Source organism: Triticum dicoccoides, chromosome 4B (genome assembly GCF_002162155.2).
Source record: "Triticum dicoccoides isolate Atlit2015 ecotype Zavitan chromosome 4B, WEW_v2.0, whole genome shotgun sequence".
Taxonomy (NCBI): Eukaryota; Viridiplantae; Streptophyta; class Magnoliopsida; order Poales; family Poaceae; genus Triticum; species Triticum dicoccoides.
The window spans coordinates 676,109,577-676,128,139 of record NC_041387.1 but is presented as its reverse complement, the minus strand read 5'-3'; the positions used below and the strand labels follow the sequence as shown (position 1 = coordinate 676,128,139).

Genomic DNA, 18,563 nt, shown 5'->3' with positions numbered 1-18,563 from the left:
ATATTTAAGTTATTTTTATATAACATCTCAACAAAACATTTTCCACCTAATCATCTTCTTCTAATGATTTTTTCCAAAAAAAATGTGAATTTCATGTTATGGTTAGCACAAATAATTTGCACAAAAATACCACTTCATACAAATGATATGTGTTTATATTAGTGTTCCCTAACATCTGAGCAAAAAACACGCGTGATTTCAGAAACTTGCATTTGCTGAGATTTATCTTTCGACCTAATAACATCAGTGATTACTTGAAAAAGGATGATATGTTCAAGAATCGAAATTATTGTGCTGAGATTTTTTTAAAAGGTTATTCTATCTTAGAAGTTCATTTACTTCTTCATCAAACACTGTTTTTTTAGTTACTCGTTATGCGGGTGAGCATAGTGAAGAATATATATGCTCAAGAATTTTATGGCTGATGAGTGTTAAACATTCCTCTTGTTATATTTATTGAGTGTGCTATTTTTTTAAGTGATGACCATGTAGTCAAGATTTTTATGGGTAAACAAACATGTAACTTTAAGAAAGGTTAATTTTAATAACACATGTGAACTATTTTGGATGTTAAAGTGCATTCATGGTCCCGTAACTTGCACCCGCTCATGGTTCCATCACCAAAAGGCGCACATAGGGGATCACCAACGTGAGAAATTTTCTAACCAAAAAGTAGCACCAGCAACACTCATGAGGTAGTTAGCACTCTAGAAGAAAGCACGACACTTATATGCACTAATTCTGTAGTAGTCAACACACTATTAAGTGACACCCATCTTTCACGTAGTGCCACACTCTAGAAGCAATCACAACGCTTGCATGCACTAATTATGTAGTTGCACACTAACACGTGGCACCAAGCTTTCATGTTTGTCATCCACCATTTCTTAGTAGTCTGCTGGTGTGACGTGTGTAGGCCAAGGGGAGATGCCACATGTGGATGAGCTAGCATTCTGAGAAAATTACATAAATAATCTAGTCAGTTTGGTCATATTTGAATATTTGGTTTGTTTGGTACTAACTGAAATAATTTGGTTTCTAACCGACCAACCTAGAGCTTCAAAGGACTAAAACAACTATATAAGCAAAGCAATACTGTTTTAATTACAATCCTAATTTAAATTATTCTAAAAATAACCAAATAAAGCTTACTATGACAACAATCTGACATGTGACTTGGAGCAAAAAGAATTCGATTAAAAACTATTCTTAAACTCAAATTATTCACAACCTAAGGTTTGAAGCAAATTTGAACAAATTCATTTTTAAATCATTCAAATTTGAAAACTAATGGCACAAACAGAAACTAGATAAATTTTAAATCTGATACCAACCAGGACTAAAGGGGTTGGCACTGTTCGAAGCCAGTCGCAAACCCTTTAGTCTTGGTTGGTGTCTCCAAGCACGACTAAAGGTCCCGTTCGAACCGGGACTAATGCTCACATTAGTCCCGGTTCGTAATGCAACCGGGATTAATGCTCCGATCCGGCTATGACGAAAGCCCTGTTTTCTACTAATGTATGGATGTGTTTTCTTTATCCACAGAATAAAAGTTACATCTACTTCATATTTTTTAAACAAGATTCGCCTTTTGAAACAAGAAGAATCTAAGGTTCATGTTCAAAAACAATCCACCAGCCGTGGAGAACATGGGTCATGCTATTACACAGCTAAATTTGTGCATATATGTATATAGCTTTGAGTTTGAGCTTGTGCCCACTATATATTGTTTGATTTGATTGAACAACAAATTAATTAGCATTGGTTAGAAAAAACAGTGTTTCATTTGACTGAACACCAATTAATTAGAATTGATTGGCAAAAACATAGCATCGATTATATCATTCGCATTTTGCGCATATAGCAATTCGATCTGTTGTTAATGTTATCCAGCATTTGTGTCTGGCCATTGCATCCAAGTACATTATTTGGTTGGACTGCTTGTAGGCTCGACCACTTGTGTTCTTCACTGTCACGTACACACGAACCATATGGAGATCGCAATGATGCAGCGCCACCTTTACTTTCTTTGCCACTTGAGAGCACAACTTACGTGGATAATGTGATTCTCCATCTATCTTTTTAGAGTAAGCATTCTGGCCAAAAATAGCATTGGTTTAAGCAGTACTGCCTCCCTCTGGGTTTATTAGACCCCCTTGTATTTAATATTATATTTTGACGATAAGTTAACTGATAAAATATTAAGAAATTCTACAAAAATTATATGGTGTGAATTCTCTTTCATATAAACCGTATGCTATTAATTATGGATGGTTAAAATTTAAGCCAAAATATGTGGGAGCCTAATAAATTCGAACGGATGTAGTATGATCAGTAGTTCATAAAGTAGGTGAGGCTACTTTTGCATTGAAGGATGTTAAACTTAATTGACACAGAAGTTTAACATTTGGTGAATATAATTGACTAATTAAATTACTTGAGAGGTTGAGATTTCATGCTGAAAGATCATATATTATCCAACCAGATCAGATGATTAAACAAATAGACGGACATGAAAAAAAACATGGACTTGATCGAGAATTCGCGATGGACCACAACCTATCTAAAGCATTATGCAGCCAGCATGTATGCATGCTTACTTAAAGTTCACGTGAGCCTTGAGCAGTTGCTCGAGGTCCGCATCCATCAGCATTTTCATGTCCGCATCCATCAAATTTATCAGATTATGTGTTCTCTTATGTGTTATGTGTGACCATGCTGCAAAATCACACATCGACTAATAACGGCACGTCTCGAAGGAGAAATAGACCAAAAACTGGGATATGTATCCCCGTAGAAAAGCACCAACTAGTCCATGTCCGTGCATTAATCAGCCAGAGGTTCACCCACTGAAATAAGCAAACACGTACTCCCTCCGTCCGGAAATATTTGTCATCAAAATGAATAAAAGGGGATGTATCTGTTAACAATCGTATATTGCTGTGTTAGTTAGAGCTAACAAATTCAGTACTTATCCGTGTATAGACTTATCCTCTTGTTAGGATCCTGTATTCTGTTGTACCTACAGATGCGATCACGCATTGTCTATTATAAATACACGGCCAACCCTACGGGGATAATCACGGCAAATCAATCTTTCTGACTTGGTATACAGAGCGAAAGATCCAATCTCACTTCCTCCACCATGACTGGCACCAACCCTGCTGCTTCCCTCTCCGGCACCGCCGGCACCCTCACCACCCTCAACGCCGGCACCCTGTCCGCCGGTTCCTCCACTTCCGCTCCGATCTCGGTCACCTCGCTCGGTAGCCTGATCACTCTGCGCCTTACGCGCGATAACTTCCTGCTATGGAAGACCCAAGCCGTCCCCGCCCTCGCTGCAAACGGCCTGTTCGGCTATGTTGCCGGCACCGCCGCAGCCCCGCCGCACACCATCAAGGAAGGAACCGGTGATGCGGCTGTTGATGTGGCCAATCCGGAGTTTCTTCGCTGGTACCAGCAGGACCAGCTCGTCATGATCGCCCTCCTCGGCTCCATGACCGAGGACATCCTCGGGCAGATGACCCAGCTGACGACCTCCGCCGCTGTTTGGACTGCACTGCACGACATGTTCGCCTCGCAGAATCGTGCCCGCATCATGCAGCTCAGGTATCAACTTTCCAACCTGAAGAAGAAGGACCTCTCTGCCTCTGACTACTACCGCAAGATGAAGGGGTTCGCTGATGCGATGGCGTCCATTGGCAAGCCCCTCACTGACGATGAAGTGCTCGGCTACATGCTCGCTGGGTTGGGCTCCGAGTTTGAGCCACTCATCGCGTCGATCACGGCGCGAGATGATCCAGTAAGTCTCAGGAGCTTCTATGCGTATCTCCTTAGTGCTGAACTTCGCCTGGAGCAGCAAAATTCGTCAGGTGAAATCCATCCCTCCGCCAACACCGCTGCTCGTGCCAATGATCGCGGCGGCAATGGTGCACGCGGCGGACATGGCGGTCAAGGCGGCGGACATGGCGGACAAGGCGGCGGACAGGGGCGCGGTCGCGGCGGGCGTGGCCGCGGCAACGGCCGCTCCAACCTGAAGTGTCAGGTGTGCAGCAAGTTTGGCCATGACGCCCTTCACTGCCGCAATCGTTTCAACCATGCATTCCAGCCCGACGAGCAGCGCGAGCGCTCCGGCAACTCCGTCAACACCAACACCGGCTCCGCGGGGTACACCGTGGACATGGAATGGTACGCTGACACAGGTGCGACCGACCACCTGACCAGCGACCTCGACCGTCTCGGCATCCACGAGCGCTACGGCGGCAAGGACAAGGTGCATGCTGCAAACGGGGCAGGTATGTCTATCTCCCATATCGGACATTCCACTTTTTCTGGCTCATCCAAACCAATTCACCTTCGCAACATACTGCATGTTCCACATGTTAACAAGCATCTCCTATCCGTGCACAAACTTGTTTCTGATAATGACGCTTTTGCTGAATTTCATCCTCATTATTTCTATCTTAAGGACCGAGCAACCAAGACAGTTCTTCTTCGCGGTAAAAGTCGCCATGGCCTTTACCCGGTGCCAAGCCTCAATAAATCATCCATCGTCGTCCGAAGTCCTCGAGTTCTCTCCGCTGTCAAGCTCTCCCCGGAACTATGGCATCGAAGATTAGGTCACCCTTCAAAAGAAGTCGTTGAGTCAGTCCTTAGATCAAATAAATTCGCTTGTGCACCCTCGCTTCAGTCTAGTATTTGTGATGCTTGTCAACGAGCTAAAGTTCATCAATTGCCTTTTGGAGATTCTACTCATATTACACATGAACCACTTGAACTTATTCATTCCGATGTATGGGGCCCTGCAATTCGTTCTGCGGGTGGTTTCAAATATTATGTGAGTTTCTTAGATGACTTTAGTCGTTTTACGTGGATTTATCTCCTTAAGCGAAAATCTGATGTTGAGCAAGCCTTCTACACCTTTCAAAAACATGTTGAGCGCATGTTGAATACTAAAATTAAAACTGTTCAAACCGACTGGGGTGGCGAGTATCGTCGCCTCAACAAATATTTTCAAAGGGAAGGGATCACTCATCGGGTCTCTTGCCCTCACACGAGCCAACAAAATGGCATTGCCGAGCGCAAACATCGCCATATTGTTGAAACGGGTATCGCTTTGCTTGCTCATTCATCTCTTCCGGTTCGTTTTTGGGATGAGGCATTTCTTACAACATGTTATCTTATAAATCGCATGCCCACACGAGTTCTTCAGAACTCTGCTCCGATCACTTGCCTTCGCAATGAACAACCCGACTACACATTTCTTCGTGCGTTCGGGTGTGCCTGTTGGCCCAACCTTAGGCCATACAATAACCGGAAGCTTGAATTTCGTTCCATACAGTGCGTATTCTTGGGCTACAGTTCCATGCATAAAGGGTACAAGTGTTTGGATCGGTCCACAGGACGCATCTATATATCGCGGGATGTTGTTTTTGACGAGCTTGTATTTCCGTTTGATCAATCTTCGCAGTCATCCACCACGTCCCCGCTGTTATCCACGCCTCCCTCTCTGTTTTCCTTAACCGAGCCAGCTTTAGTGGATGACCGTATGCGGCGATATGCCACGACCTTGCTTGCTAATCCCGAATCCAGCTTGTCTCCTGGTTCTGCAGGTTCCGCCCGTTCGACGTCGCCGGAGGAAACGTCCCCATGTACGCCATGTCACGCCCATGCAGATGCGCCCTCGCCCGCTCCAGCGGCTTCCCCGGACGCGGGCAGCTCGGTCTCTCCAATGGGCTGGCTTGACTTTTCTCCCGCGCCGGATGGGGCCGACTCGTCCTCGCCTAACAGCACACCCGCCTCGGCCCATGGGCCGGCTGCATCACCGACGCCGCCTGCGTCGCCCCCTCCAGCAGCCGCCGCTCCTGCAGCCGCAGCGCCTGCGGACGCACGGCACCCGATGACGACCCGTCTTCGACACAACATCGTCAAGCCGCTCGTCCCGAGCGATGGCACGGTCCGCTACGATCCTCGCCGCCGCGCTTTCCACGCCGAGCCGCGCTCCTACCGCGATGCCCTCGCGAATGAGCACTGGCGCCCGGCCATGGAGTCTGAATTTGCTGCCCTGCAGCAGAACCGGACGTGGTCTCTCGTGCCTCGTCCTCCTGGCAAAAATATCATCGGGTGCAAATGGATTTTCAAGGTGAAGCACAAGGCTGATGGCTCTCTGGACAAGTTCAAAGCAAGACTAGTCGCTCGGGGTTTCACTCAGCAACATGGGCTTGACTACTCTGAAACTTTCTCCCCGGTTGTAAAACCAGCAACTGTGCGTTTGGTGCTGTCCCTCGCTGTCTCCCGCGGCTGGCACTGCCGACAGATTGATATAAGCAACGCCTTTCTGCATGGTATTCTCACTGACGAAGCCTACATGCAACAACCACCCGGTTTTCAGGATTCAACCAGGCCGGACTATGTCTGCCAACTGCATAAAGCGTTGTATGGTTTGAAACAGTCGCCTCGCGCTTGGTACGCTCGTCTCAGTGAGCGCCTTCAACAACTCGGTTTTTCTCCCTCGGCTGCTGACACATCCTTGTTCATCTTTGCTGATGGGGGTGTGACCGTTTATATGCTTGTATATGTGGACGATATTGTCATCGTGAGTTCATCCAGTTCTGCCATGACAAAGCTGCTTCAGAAGCTCTCTGCGACCTTCCCAGTCAAGGACCTTGGTCCTCTTCGTTACTTTCTCGGTATTGAAGTACTTCCCAATTCCGGGGGAATCATTCTTACCCAGAAAAAGTACGCCATGGACTTGCTGCAGCGTACAGATATGGCGAATTGCAAAGCAGTTTCAACACCGATGTGTACTCACGAGAAGCTCACTCGCGATGCTGGACATAAACTGAATGAGGATCAAGCGTTCAAGTACAGAAGTACAGTGGGAGCTCTTCAGTATCTGACTTTGACACGCCCAGACCTCTCATTTGCAGTAAACAAGGTCTGCCAGTTCTTATCTTGCCCCACTGATGTTCATTGGGAGGCTGTCAAGCGTATCCTCCGGTTTGTCAAAGGAACAGCGACCACCGGTTTGACTATTCGTCGATCATCATGCACTCTACTAAGTGTGTTTACTGATGCTGACTGGGCGGGCTGCAGTGATGACAGGCGATCGACAGGAGGGTTTGCTGTGTTTTTCGGCCCTAATCTTATATCTTGGACTGCACGTAAGCAACCCACAGTGTCACGATCATCGACAGAAGCGGAGTACAAGGCATTGGCGAATGGTACAGCTGAAGCAACATGGGTGCAATCATTACTGAAGGAGCTACGAGTTCCACAACCCCGAGCACCGGTCCTTTGGTGTGATAATCTTGGCGCGACGTACCTCACAGCCAATCCAGTATTCCATGCCCGCACCAAGCACATCGAGGTGGACTTCCATTTCGTCAGGGAGAAGGTCGCCATGGGAGCCTTGGAGGTCCGTTTTGTTTCATCAGCCGATCAGGTGGCGGACGCCTTCACCAAGCCACTCACAAAGCTGATGCTATCACGATTGCGCTCCAATCTCAACCTTTCCACATGATGAGATTGCGGGGGAATGTTAACAATCGTATATTGCTGTGTTAGTTAGAGCTAACAAATTCAGTACTTATCCGTGTATAGACTTATCCTCTTGTTAGGATCCTGTATTCTGTTGTACCTACAGATGCGATCACGCATTGTCTATTATAAATACACGGCCAACCCTACGGGGATAATCACGGCAAATCAATCTTTCTGACTCTAGATGTATTTTAGTTCTAGATACATCCCTTTTTGTCCATTGATGACAAGTATTTTCGGACGGAGGGAGTATGTATCAAAGAGCCTCACACAAGCATTTGGAAGGGAACACTAGCCGGCAGCTGGGTGGGGTGAGCCCCAGATCGGCCAACGTTTTGGCCCGTTAGATCTTTGTTAAATTTAAAATATAGACCATCCCATCACCGCATCAATTAAAATCCAGATATTGCAAAACGCTCCAGTAAACATCTCATCTATTTGAACACACACATGCTCCATTTTTTACATGCAAAGAACAAATGCCTCCTTTTTCTTATCTTTTTTTTTGCTGGGAAAGAACAAATGCCTCTTGCTCGCAGAAGAATAATTAGAGCATAAAGAGAGGATTAGAAATGAAGAGAAAAACACTCGCCGATTTTTATTGATTGCACCATGAGTCAAAAATATATAATAAATGAGATTACAAATATTAAGAAAATGAGGGAAACGAAGTCCAAAAAATATGCAAAGTATGCCCCCCAGCACTCGGTTTACATCATGAAAAATAATGGGAAGACAAGTAGGATCTGAAAGACAACAAAGGACCTCGTAGTAGGGGCTCCATTCCCAATGTTTTGTGATCCTGCAATTTCATCAAACCAGAGAGCTTCGATATAAATCTAAATAGCTATTGTAAGAATATATTAGCAAAGCCTGACAGTACTTGTCCCATCTGAATGAAGAAAGGAATGCATTTTTCTGACCTTGTTTTGTGGGGTCGCAGCTGGTGAGAGGCATCTCGCACCGGCGGAACATCTCCTGGCCGTCGACGGTGTAGTTCAGCCCGGACTGCTTTGCGACCTTCTGAGCCTCAGCGATTCCGTTGCAGATGCATTCCGGGTCGCTGCCGAAGAGCTTCTTGACGGCGACGCAGCACGGTGCCAGCTGGGAGGGGTCCTGGTAGACGAGTGCGCACATGGATATGCTGTTCAGGCACGGCGGTGTGACCGGGATGTCGGCCGGTGACGGGAGTGGCGGGAGGTCTATCTGGTCCGGCATCGGCGGCGTGGTCTCCACTTCGCTAGTTGCCATGGCCGCGGCAGCGAAGAGGAGCACCAGGACTAATCGGCGGACGTGGTGACCCATGATTGATCTTGATTAGTGTTTACTGCGTCGACTATGGTGAGGGGTCTCCGGCTTGCATGTCTTATAGGCATGTGTTCACCACCGTAATGAGCTGGAGCGTACGTGCTCCCCATGTTCCTGCACTAGTCTGTCACTGGGTTTACTCTCATTCGATTACGTTCTTTATTTTATTTTTGATTCGATAAGGTGTTGACTTGCATCTCATGCCTATCAGGTTTATTGCTAGCTATTTTCAAATAAGGGCGAACGTGCATAACAGATCCTTTTCTCCATGAAACAGGGAGATCTGGAGAAGAAAGAGTTTTTGTATAGCTGGAAGTTGGAACCACCATTTGTTGGTGGGCTTTGCTAGATCCACGTAAAGTTCTGTTTAGGCTAGTCATAATGCATAGTAACTTAGAGTAGTAACATGCATATGTTATTAGTCTATGTTACTACCATCATAGTGAGTACTAACATAAGTGTAGTGTCATACAAGTCTTCATTTATTATGTTGTAGACTCATTTTGCATTGGGGTGCGTTATGTTACGGTAACATATTATGTTACCACAAGCACCTCTCTTCACATTAGGCTGGTTGTAATGGGGAGTATCATATACTAGTATCATGCATACGATACTAGTGGATGATACTACTTCCCTAATGCATAGTATCATATATTAATATCATATAGTACTCTATTTATTGTCATGCATGACACAAAATAGCATAGCATTTATTATGATACGGTATCATGATATGATACTACATCCTCTCTTTCTTCATTTAATGTTATGACACATCATAAAATTGCCTAGTTGGCATGCATAATACTAGTTATGATACTACCATTACGACCAGCTTTAACTCCATGCCACATAAGCATATATGTCTTGGGATGTGTCTTGGGATGTGCTATGTTACTACTCCCTCCGGTCCTTTTTACTCTGCACATTGGATTTGCCGAAAGTCAAACTTAGCTAAGTTTGACCAAATTTATATTAGAAATTATTAGCATGTATAATATCTAATAAATATAATATGAAAATATATTTCGAGATGAATTTAATGATGTTGGTGTTGTTATGTAAATGTCAGTAATTTTTTATATAAACTTGGTCAAAGTTGGATGAGATTGACTTCAGACAAACATAATATGCAGAGTAAAAAGGACCGGAGGGAGTACTTAAGTTACTCTCACTATAGCTAGCCTTAGCAAACAACTCAGAGAATTAATGGTACGAAGGTGCATGGTTGTGCCGCCCACGACGTGGCCGCGTGAGAAGCAGAACATGCATGTTCTCACCGGGATTAACGGACGTGCGTGCCACATGATCACACCGAATAGCGCGCTAGAATGATGGTCAGCAGATTTGTTTTCTGAGAAGCCTCTTCATAAGCGAGATATAAGTGCTGACCGCGTCCATGATCAATAATTAATTCTGGTTTGTTACTGATATACTAATCACGTCCGCTTAGATGTTTTCTTATTGAAGATCTGCATACATTGCCATGACAGAGGCCATAGGGTAGACACGATATGAAAACATATATTGCCCTATGCTTCTCAGTGCGCCTAGAGTTTTACATGGGCCACTTGGCTTATGTTCCTCTAAGCCATGTGGCAACGGAGTGGCGCACATTTAATAGTGGTGCTCGGTGTACCACCATCTACGCCGTGACATGACTCGAGAAACACTCCATGTATTTAGGCTGGCCATAGTGGGCTAACATAAGTAGTGTCATGCACTTGACACTCGCAAATATGCTTATGTGGCAGGCAATTAAAGAAGAGAGAGATGATTATAGTAACATAGGTAGATACCGTAACATAATAAATGTGATGCTACTATGTGTCATGCATGTCAATAAATGAGACCACCTATGATACTAATCTATGATACTATGCACTATAGAGGTAGTAACATACACTAGTAACATATGCATGTTACTAGTCTAAATTACTCCCTACTATGACCAGCCTTAAGAACTCAGCCTTTAGGGGTAAATGCCGAGTGTGGTCGTGGCCTGCACAGTGAAAAGCCGAGCCACGCGGCCATGTTCGCCCTAGGTTACCGTGACGAGTGGTCCTTACAGCCAAGTGCTGCCTAATTGAACTCACGACGCATACAATAGATTTTTTTTAGAAAAACCCCAAAAATGTTTTGTCGACTATAAGCTGAGTCTCTGACAAAATGCACTCGGCTTACGCCCAACGAGGCGAACTATTATTTTGTTCCTGTGACTACTGCTAGCTAGCTATATGTATCGATGCAATGCTTCGTATGATGTAACTAATGCTTTCCTGTAAAAAAAATTCAAATTTTTTTGTGCTTGGAGTTGAGTTGTTTGGTTTCGTATTTGCTAGAGAGAACTGTTGAGAGTTCTGAGTACCAAATGGTAGAACTTCTCCAAGTTTGTTTCAGTTGAATAATAACTTGTTAATTTTTTTTGACTATTGTCTACTCTTTGTATAGCGCACCAGAACAACAACCGCCGTCGATGAAGAAAATCCTGGATCAGAAGGATCCAATCTGAAGACACATGAACACAGACAAACAAAGACTAAGTCCAGGGGGATGCGAACACTCAATTCTTTCACATGATCGCTAATGGTAAGCATCGAAAGAAGAAGATCTTTCAGCTTGAGCAAGATGAGGGTACTATTATAGGACAGGAAAACCTAAAATTGTACATCACCGAGTACTATAAGCAGCTGTTTGGTCCTCCAGAAAAGAACTGTGTGTCTCTGGATGAGTCCAGGGTTGAGGATGTTCCTCAGCTCACAGCGGTGGAGAATGATATTCTTACGGCTCCTTTCTCCGAGAAAGAGGTTCTGGAGGCCATTTCGCAAATGAAAAATAACAAGGCGCCGGGCCCCGATGGATTTCCAGCGGAGTTCTATAAGAAATGTTGGCATATCATTAAAGGGGATTTGTTGCCTTTGTTCAATGATCTGTTTGCTGGACAGCTTCATCTTTTTCAGCTCAATTTTGGAACGATCACCCTTCTTCCTAAGAAAACAGAGGCTGTGAGAATTGAGCAATTCAGGCCAATCTGTCTTCTTAATGTTAGTTTCAAAATTTTCACCAAGGTCGGGACCAATAGGCTCACACAGATCGCACATGCTGTTGTGCAGCCTACCCAAACTGCTTTCATGCCGGACAGGAATATCCTTGAGGGGGTAGTGGTCCTTCATGAAACGCTCCATCAAATCCACACGAAAAAGCTGGATGGGGTTGTTTTCAAAGTGGATTTCGAAAAAGCGTATGACAAAGTCAAATGGCCATTCCTTCAACAGGCCTTACGTATGAAGGGTTTTGATGAGGCTTGGCGACGCCAGGTAGAATCCTTCACACAAAAAGGAAGTGTTGGAATTAAAGTAAATGATGATATAGGGCATTATTTCCAGACACACAAAGGCCTGAGGCAAGGAGATCCAATGTCCCCTATTTTGTTCAACATTATGGTTGACATGTTGGCAATTCTCATAGGTAGGGCAAAGGAGGCCGGTCAGGTGGGTGCCTTGGTGCCAAACCTAGTTGATGGGGGTGTGTCCATTCTGCAGTACGCTGATGATACAATCATCTTTATGGAGCATGACCTGGTAAAAGCGAGAAATATGAAGCTGGTGTTATGCTTATTTGAACAATTGACCGGGTTAAAGATTAACTTTCATAAAAGTGAGTTGTTCTGCTTTGGTAGAGCCAAGGAGGAACAAGAGGCTTATAGGAAATTGTTTGGATGTGAATTAGGGGCTATACCTTTTACTTACTTAGGTATACCCATTCACCATCGTAAGCTAACGAACAAAGAGTGGAAATGCATTGAAGATCGGTTTGAAAAGAAACTTAATTGCTGGAAGGGCAAACTTATGTCATATGGAGGCCGGTTAATTCTTATTAATTCGGTGCTTACGAGTATGTCGATGTTCCTACTATCTTTCTTTGAAGTTCCAGTTGGGGTTAGGAAAAGACTGGACTTCTACCGATCGAGATTTTTTTGGCAGAGTGATGAACTTAAGAGAAAGTATAGACTCGCCAAGTGGGATGTTATTTGTCGACCAAAGGACCAAGGGGGTTTGGGTATCGAGAATCTTGAGGTCAAGAACAGATGCCTGCTTAGCAAGTGGCTGTATAAGCTTTCAGTTCAGACTGACGCAACTTGGGCGCAGATTCTCCGCAACAAGTATCTGCATTCCAAAACCTTGTCTCAGGTGACAGTGAGACCAACTGATTCGCCGTTTTGGAAGGGGCTTATGAGAGTTAAGGCAGCCTTCTTTAATAGAACAAAGTTTATTGTCGGTGATGGCAATGATACACGGTTCTGGGAGGATACTTGGCTGGGTGATACACCATTGGCAATACAGTACCCAACCCTGTATCGTATTGTCCAGCGACGGGATGAGTTAGTTGCAACGGTCATGCAGTCCATTCCCCTTAATATTCAATTTCGGAGGGTGCTTGTTGGTGATAGATGGGAAGCTTGGCTTCATCTGGTGCGTAGACTGATGGAAGTCCAGCTAGCTCATCAGCCCGACCAGTTGTGTTGGAAACTTACTAGATCTGGACAATTTACTGTTAAGTCGATGTACATCGATGTTATTAACTCGACTGTCATTCCTAGTTCCAAATATGTTTGGAAAGTAAAAGTTCCTTTAAAAATTAAAGTGTTTATGTGGTTTGTCCATAAACAGGTTATTTTAACAAAGGACAACTTGGTTAAGCGCAATTGGACAGGATCTACTAGGTGTAGTTTCTGTGATCATGACGAGACCATTAAGCATCTCTTCTTTGAGTGTCCATTGGTGAGAATTCTGTGGCGCACCGTGCAAATTGCCTTTAACATTACTCCTCCGAGTTCGGTCGGGTCGTTATTTGGAACGTGGCTGGATGGGATAGAGTCCGATACAGCTAGACATATTCGTGTAGGAGTTTGTGCGTTGTTATGGGCAATTTGGAACTGCAGAAATGATTTAGCTTTTAACAGAATAACTACTATTCATTTTTTGCAGGTTGTATTCCGTGCTACGGCGCTGATCCGTATGTGGTCCTTACTCACTCCGACGGAGGCCAGGGAGCGTTTGGTTACTGGATCTGTCCGTTGGGAGATGGTAGCGCGGGATATCTTCAACCGGTTTGGATGGCGGTCATATAATAGGATAGGCAATTAGTTTTTCTATCTTTATTTTGCCTGCCGGTTGTGGCTTGATGGCCTTTTCTTGTTTTAGCGTCGAGGCTCTATGTGAGCTCGCCTTCATTTTATTTCAAGACTCTATGACTTTGTTGAACCTTTTTATTTATTTAAGTGGCCGTATGCATCGTTCTGATGCAAAGGCCGGGGAGTCCCCCTTTTCTAAAAAAAAAGAAGACTAAATCCAAGTGGATGCACTGAAGACATCCGCCGTCGATGAAGAGAAATGTAGAGCAGAAGAATCCAATCTGAAAATACATTAACACATACGAACAAAGACTGGATCCAAGTGGATCCACTGAAAACAAACACCGACCAATTCTGGAGGAGAATTAACACAATACAATTAAAGTCGCTCGTAGATGCAGGTTTCGAATCAGATGGATGCTAGCGACGAGAAGCAGGGGTGCACCAACATAGGCAGGTTCATAGGATACGACGTGGAGAAGCTACAGCAAGGACAACACTATTACTTAGTGTCGTTCGAGTCACATGTTGTACACGAGGGATAAGGGACCAACTGACAGAGTATCACTAATCTTACATCTTACATTCTTAAGAAGTTGATCCCCACTAAAAGCATTCTCTCAACATGCAAATAGTCCACCAGCATGCATGCCATGTCATCAGTTCAATTTACAATTACCACAAAAGCACGGCGTTTTGTTCGCAGCCCCATCTATTTATAGATGTAACTCCTCTTCTGGAACAAAGCGGATGCATGACGTTTCGTTAACACTGAACCGTTTCCAGCCAAAAACCACGGACTCCTCTATCCGTCCAACAATAAATAGAACGATGACCCCTCACTGCCTCTGCGTCGGTCCGTATCACCTCTGCCGCTCTCTGGTATTCTATCGGCCTATGCTCGCGCTTCTGGTGTGGTTCCCTACATCGCTGGCGGCCGCAGTGCCATGGTCGTCCCTACATCTCTGTCTCCGTTCCGGCAAAGTTATCTCCGGCACCGCTGGTCGTTTGTTCCGCTCGATTCCACCGGAACCGAACCGGTTGCTGCCTTGCTGGTGAGATTGGAGTCTGGACCTGGCTTTCTTTTCGGCCTGGAAATACCCGGGCAGGGCCTCCGTTGACAGCGGCAGTTTGGAGGAGCGTTGCATCCACCTTCCCCTGTGAGAGCATCTCCAGCCGTAGAACCCCTCAGGAGGCATTTTTATCGCCCCTTGGGGGGCTGCCGGCGAAATTTTTTGCCTGCGATCGAGAAAATATCCACTCGTTCCGCCCCCACGCACGTATCCCCGCCACCACCACCACGCGAACCGCCGAACCGGCTGGCGCTCCACGGCGGCGGGGTACCTCTGCTTCCTCCTCTTCCTCGAGCCCCCTTCCGTCTCCGTCGTGCCCGTCCCCACCGCCGACCGGGACGGCGCAAGGGAAGGCGGAAGCCGCGACGCTGCTAGGAGAGGGGCCGAGCCGTGGAGCCGGCGTGCGCGGGGTGCAGGCGCGAGGGCGGCCGGCCGCAGCAGGCAGCACTGCACGCTGGGCACGGAGGACTCGCCGGAGCTTACCTAGGTCGTGTCTCCGGCCACCGCCTCAGACCCCGCAGGCTTTGGGCCGCCGGAGCTACGGGGGAGGCGGCTTTGACCGCGCGATCGCAAGCCCCGCCCCGGCCATGCGCGCTGTGTGCGGTAGGTGTGAAAGGAAAGGGAGAGGAAAGAGGAGAGATAAAAGAGAGGAAAAGAGGAGAGAGGGGCTGGCAGTGGGCCTTTGCATGCTAAAGGCAACTGCCGGCGTCCCCTGCCGCGCAGAGGGCTGGGTCTGGGGTGAGAGTGCCGACCGTAAATATCGCCAAATCTGGCGAAAATCGGGTCTCTGAGTGCCTGACTAGGCCAGTTTTTGTCCGCCGGCGCGCAAAAAATGGCTTGGGAGGCTTCTTGGGGGGCCGGCTGGAGATGCTCTGAGCGTTCAACAGGGTGCTGCCCCAGCTTATTCAGAGCCAGGCTTCCACTGCAGGGATGGTAGCCGTTTTCAGCAAGCTCAGTTCTCGCAGCTATGGAGGGAAGCCGTCCAGGGTACTCCTTTCTCTTGATGATGGTGAAGCCACGTTATTCATTGTTGTCTTAGTTTTCTTCAGAGCCACTTACGATCGAGTTGTCTTTCCTTTCCCTGTAGTTACTGCTACTGTAATGCTCCATACTTCCCCACAACCCACGGATTACATGGCCTCCAGCCAGATTTGACCCTTCTTCTCCTCACAACACTGCGTGCATGTACACAAAAGTGATGAGGCAGACGACGAGCCGGCTACGGAGGTTAAGGGAGCAGCGGGCCACCCTCTATAATGCACGTTTGTCCCTTCCTCTCCTCATAGCATCATGCAAGGCAGGTGACCATCGGGTTGCCGAGGTAAACAAGCGGCACAGTACTTATTTATTGAGTCAATTACATTATTGGTGCTAAAACTTGGCGTGAGAAATCACTTTAGTGCCAAAACTTGTGGCATACATTGAACTGATGCTACAACTTGGCTTTGACGTGCATATACGGTGCAAATCGCGTTTGTATACAGACACAGTGCTGACTAGGTGACCACATGGCGTGGGACCCACTGGCAGCCATTGAATGGTAGAGATAGGGCTTGTGGCCTGTTATTTTGTGAAATCCCATCGAAATTATTTTTCTCGCAAAAAGGCCACTACCATGTGTCAGTTCATCTGTCAGCGAGCAAATTATGTGCAAAAATGGTGGATGATGGATTTTGAACCCGTGCTCTGCAGCATGTTTGCACGTCTGCCTAACCAATGGACCAAGAACTGTTTTCATACTAAATGGATACACACTCTATATATTCGGTAGACCTTAAGCGGGCTCGACACCCTACTGACCATTTTGCACTGTTATTTGTTAAAAAAATTATAAATTATATGCAAATTATAATTGTGCATTATAAACAAAATAAACTGCAGAATAAAAAATGAACACTTTTATACATAAATATTTTATTAAAGCATGCAAATTTTAAATATATATTACCTTCATTTAAATATATAGAAAAAATACTTTGATATTTTTATTGAATATGAAAATTATTACGGGCATAATTATCTAATTTATAATTTAACCATATGGATAAATTTTTAAATAATACGTGAATAATTTTTTAATGTAATATTCTTATCTATATATATATATATATATATATATATTATTTATAATATCAGATTATAATTTACATATTTTTTAAATTTCTGAATAAAAAAACAATGCAGTCGGGTGGGGTGGTGGTTACGCGCACCTGATGACTACAAGTCACTGTTGAATCCTAGCCAACGATTTTTACATAATATGAATATATGTTTCGTAAAACATAAACACTTCTATAGACTACATGGGTATTTCGTTACTGTAAAGATTTATAAACTTATATAAGCATTTATTTAAATATAAAGAAAAATTATTAAAGCATGAAAACTTTTATATACTACATTAATATTTTGGTAAAGTGTGAAGATTTGTTTCTAAAAAAACTTGCGAACATTTTAAACTTATGTAAGCATTTATTAAAATACATAGATTGTTTTTAAAAAAAATCTTAAAGCATGGGACACGATTATGATTTACATATTCGTAGAAAGATTATAATTTACGTACAGTTATTTTTTGTACAAAAAATAACACTGCAAAATGGTTTAGGGTCTCCAGCTAGCATAAGTCCGCCTCGATATATAATGTACAATTGCGAATATACCAATTTTTTTTGTTTACTGGTAATCATGCAATGCAAGGTCAGTTGGATATATTGATCCTCAAGTCACTAGCTGGCTCCATACTAGAAATCACTTCAAATTTTAGTGGCAATATTCGAGACAAGACTAGTAAAATACCTATGTTCGTTCAAACACTTGTTTTGACAATATGCTCCTTTTCCCAGTTTTACGTAAACAAATCTAGTAAATATAAAGATACGTAATAATTTTTTGTGACAAAGTAAAAATACATCATACAACCCGGCTGTAGATACATTCATGTCTCATACACTAATACGTGGTAGTATATATCTCAAATATTATTAAATTTATGATTATGAAAGAGAGGTAGCCTTCTTCAATCCCCATTAATAGAAAACTATTCTGGGGGCATTGGTTGGGCATGAGCGCCTCCACGCTGCAGATCACGGTTCAAATCCGGTTGGCCACAATTTATTTTTGAAAAATAATGCCGATGGGTTTTCCAAAATATAAGAGGACACACGCCCTATATCTACCCTTCAGTGACATGTAGCGGGCCTGATGCCACGTGATGCGCCTAATCAGTTCCGTATCTGTCTACAAATACAATTTGCATCATATATGCACGCGAAAGTCAAGTTGTTGCACCAATTCAATGTATGCCGCAAGTTTTGGCACTAAAGTGATTTTTCACGCCAAGTTTTAGCACATGTAGTGTAATTGACTCTTATTTATTCTCCTATATGCCATGCATGTGTCTCTTGGATGGCCATCTACAGAACGATCTTCACGATCGCATGGCTGCTCTCATGGTCGCTTGTGAATTCTGCTCAGCACGCACGGCAAATTGATGACAACCG

The 18,563-nt window shown here is 44.6% G+C and overlaps 1 protein-coding gene and 1 pseudogene across 1 annotated transcript; one reads left to right on the top strand and one right to left on the bottom strand.

Moving 5' to 3' along the window:
- The first annotated feature begins 3,706 nt into the window (after positions 1 to 3,706).
- Positions 3,707 to 3,845, top strand: LOC119296532 (annotated as a pseudogene).
- Positions 3,846 to 8,075: 4,230 nt separating this feature from the next.
- Positions 8,076 to 8,864, bottom strand: LOC119294327. Its single transcript, XM_037572536.1, has 2 exons — positions 8,466 to 8,864; positions 8,076 to 8,344 (listed from the first exon to the last, which is right to left on the bottom strand). Exons 1-2 carry the CDS (start codon positions 8,845 to 8,847, stop codon positions 8,253 to 8,255), a joined length of 474 nt encoding a protein of 157 aa, XP_037428433.1. The 5' UTR covers positions 8,848 to 8,864; the 3' UTR covers positions 8,076 to 8,252.
- Between the last annotated feature and the right edge of the window lie 9,699 nt (positions 8,865 to 18,563).

What these genes read in the sequence shown, in the direction of transcription:
- LOC119294327 (XM_037572536.1), bottom strand. Translation starts at nt 8,847, where the DNA reads ATGGGTCACCACGTCCGCCGATTAGTCCTGGTGCTCCTCTTCGCTGCC. An exon ending in CTGCGACCCCACAAAACAAG is followed by an intron (nt 8,345 to 8,465) that starts GTCAGAAAAATG and finishes ATGAAATTGCAG; the next exon opens with GATCACAAAACATTGGGAAT.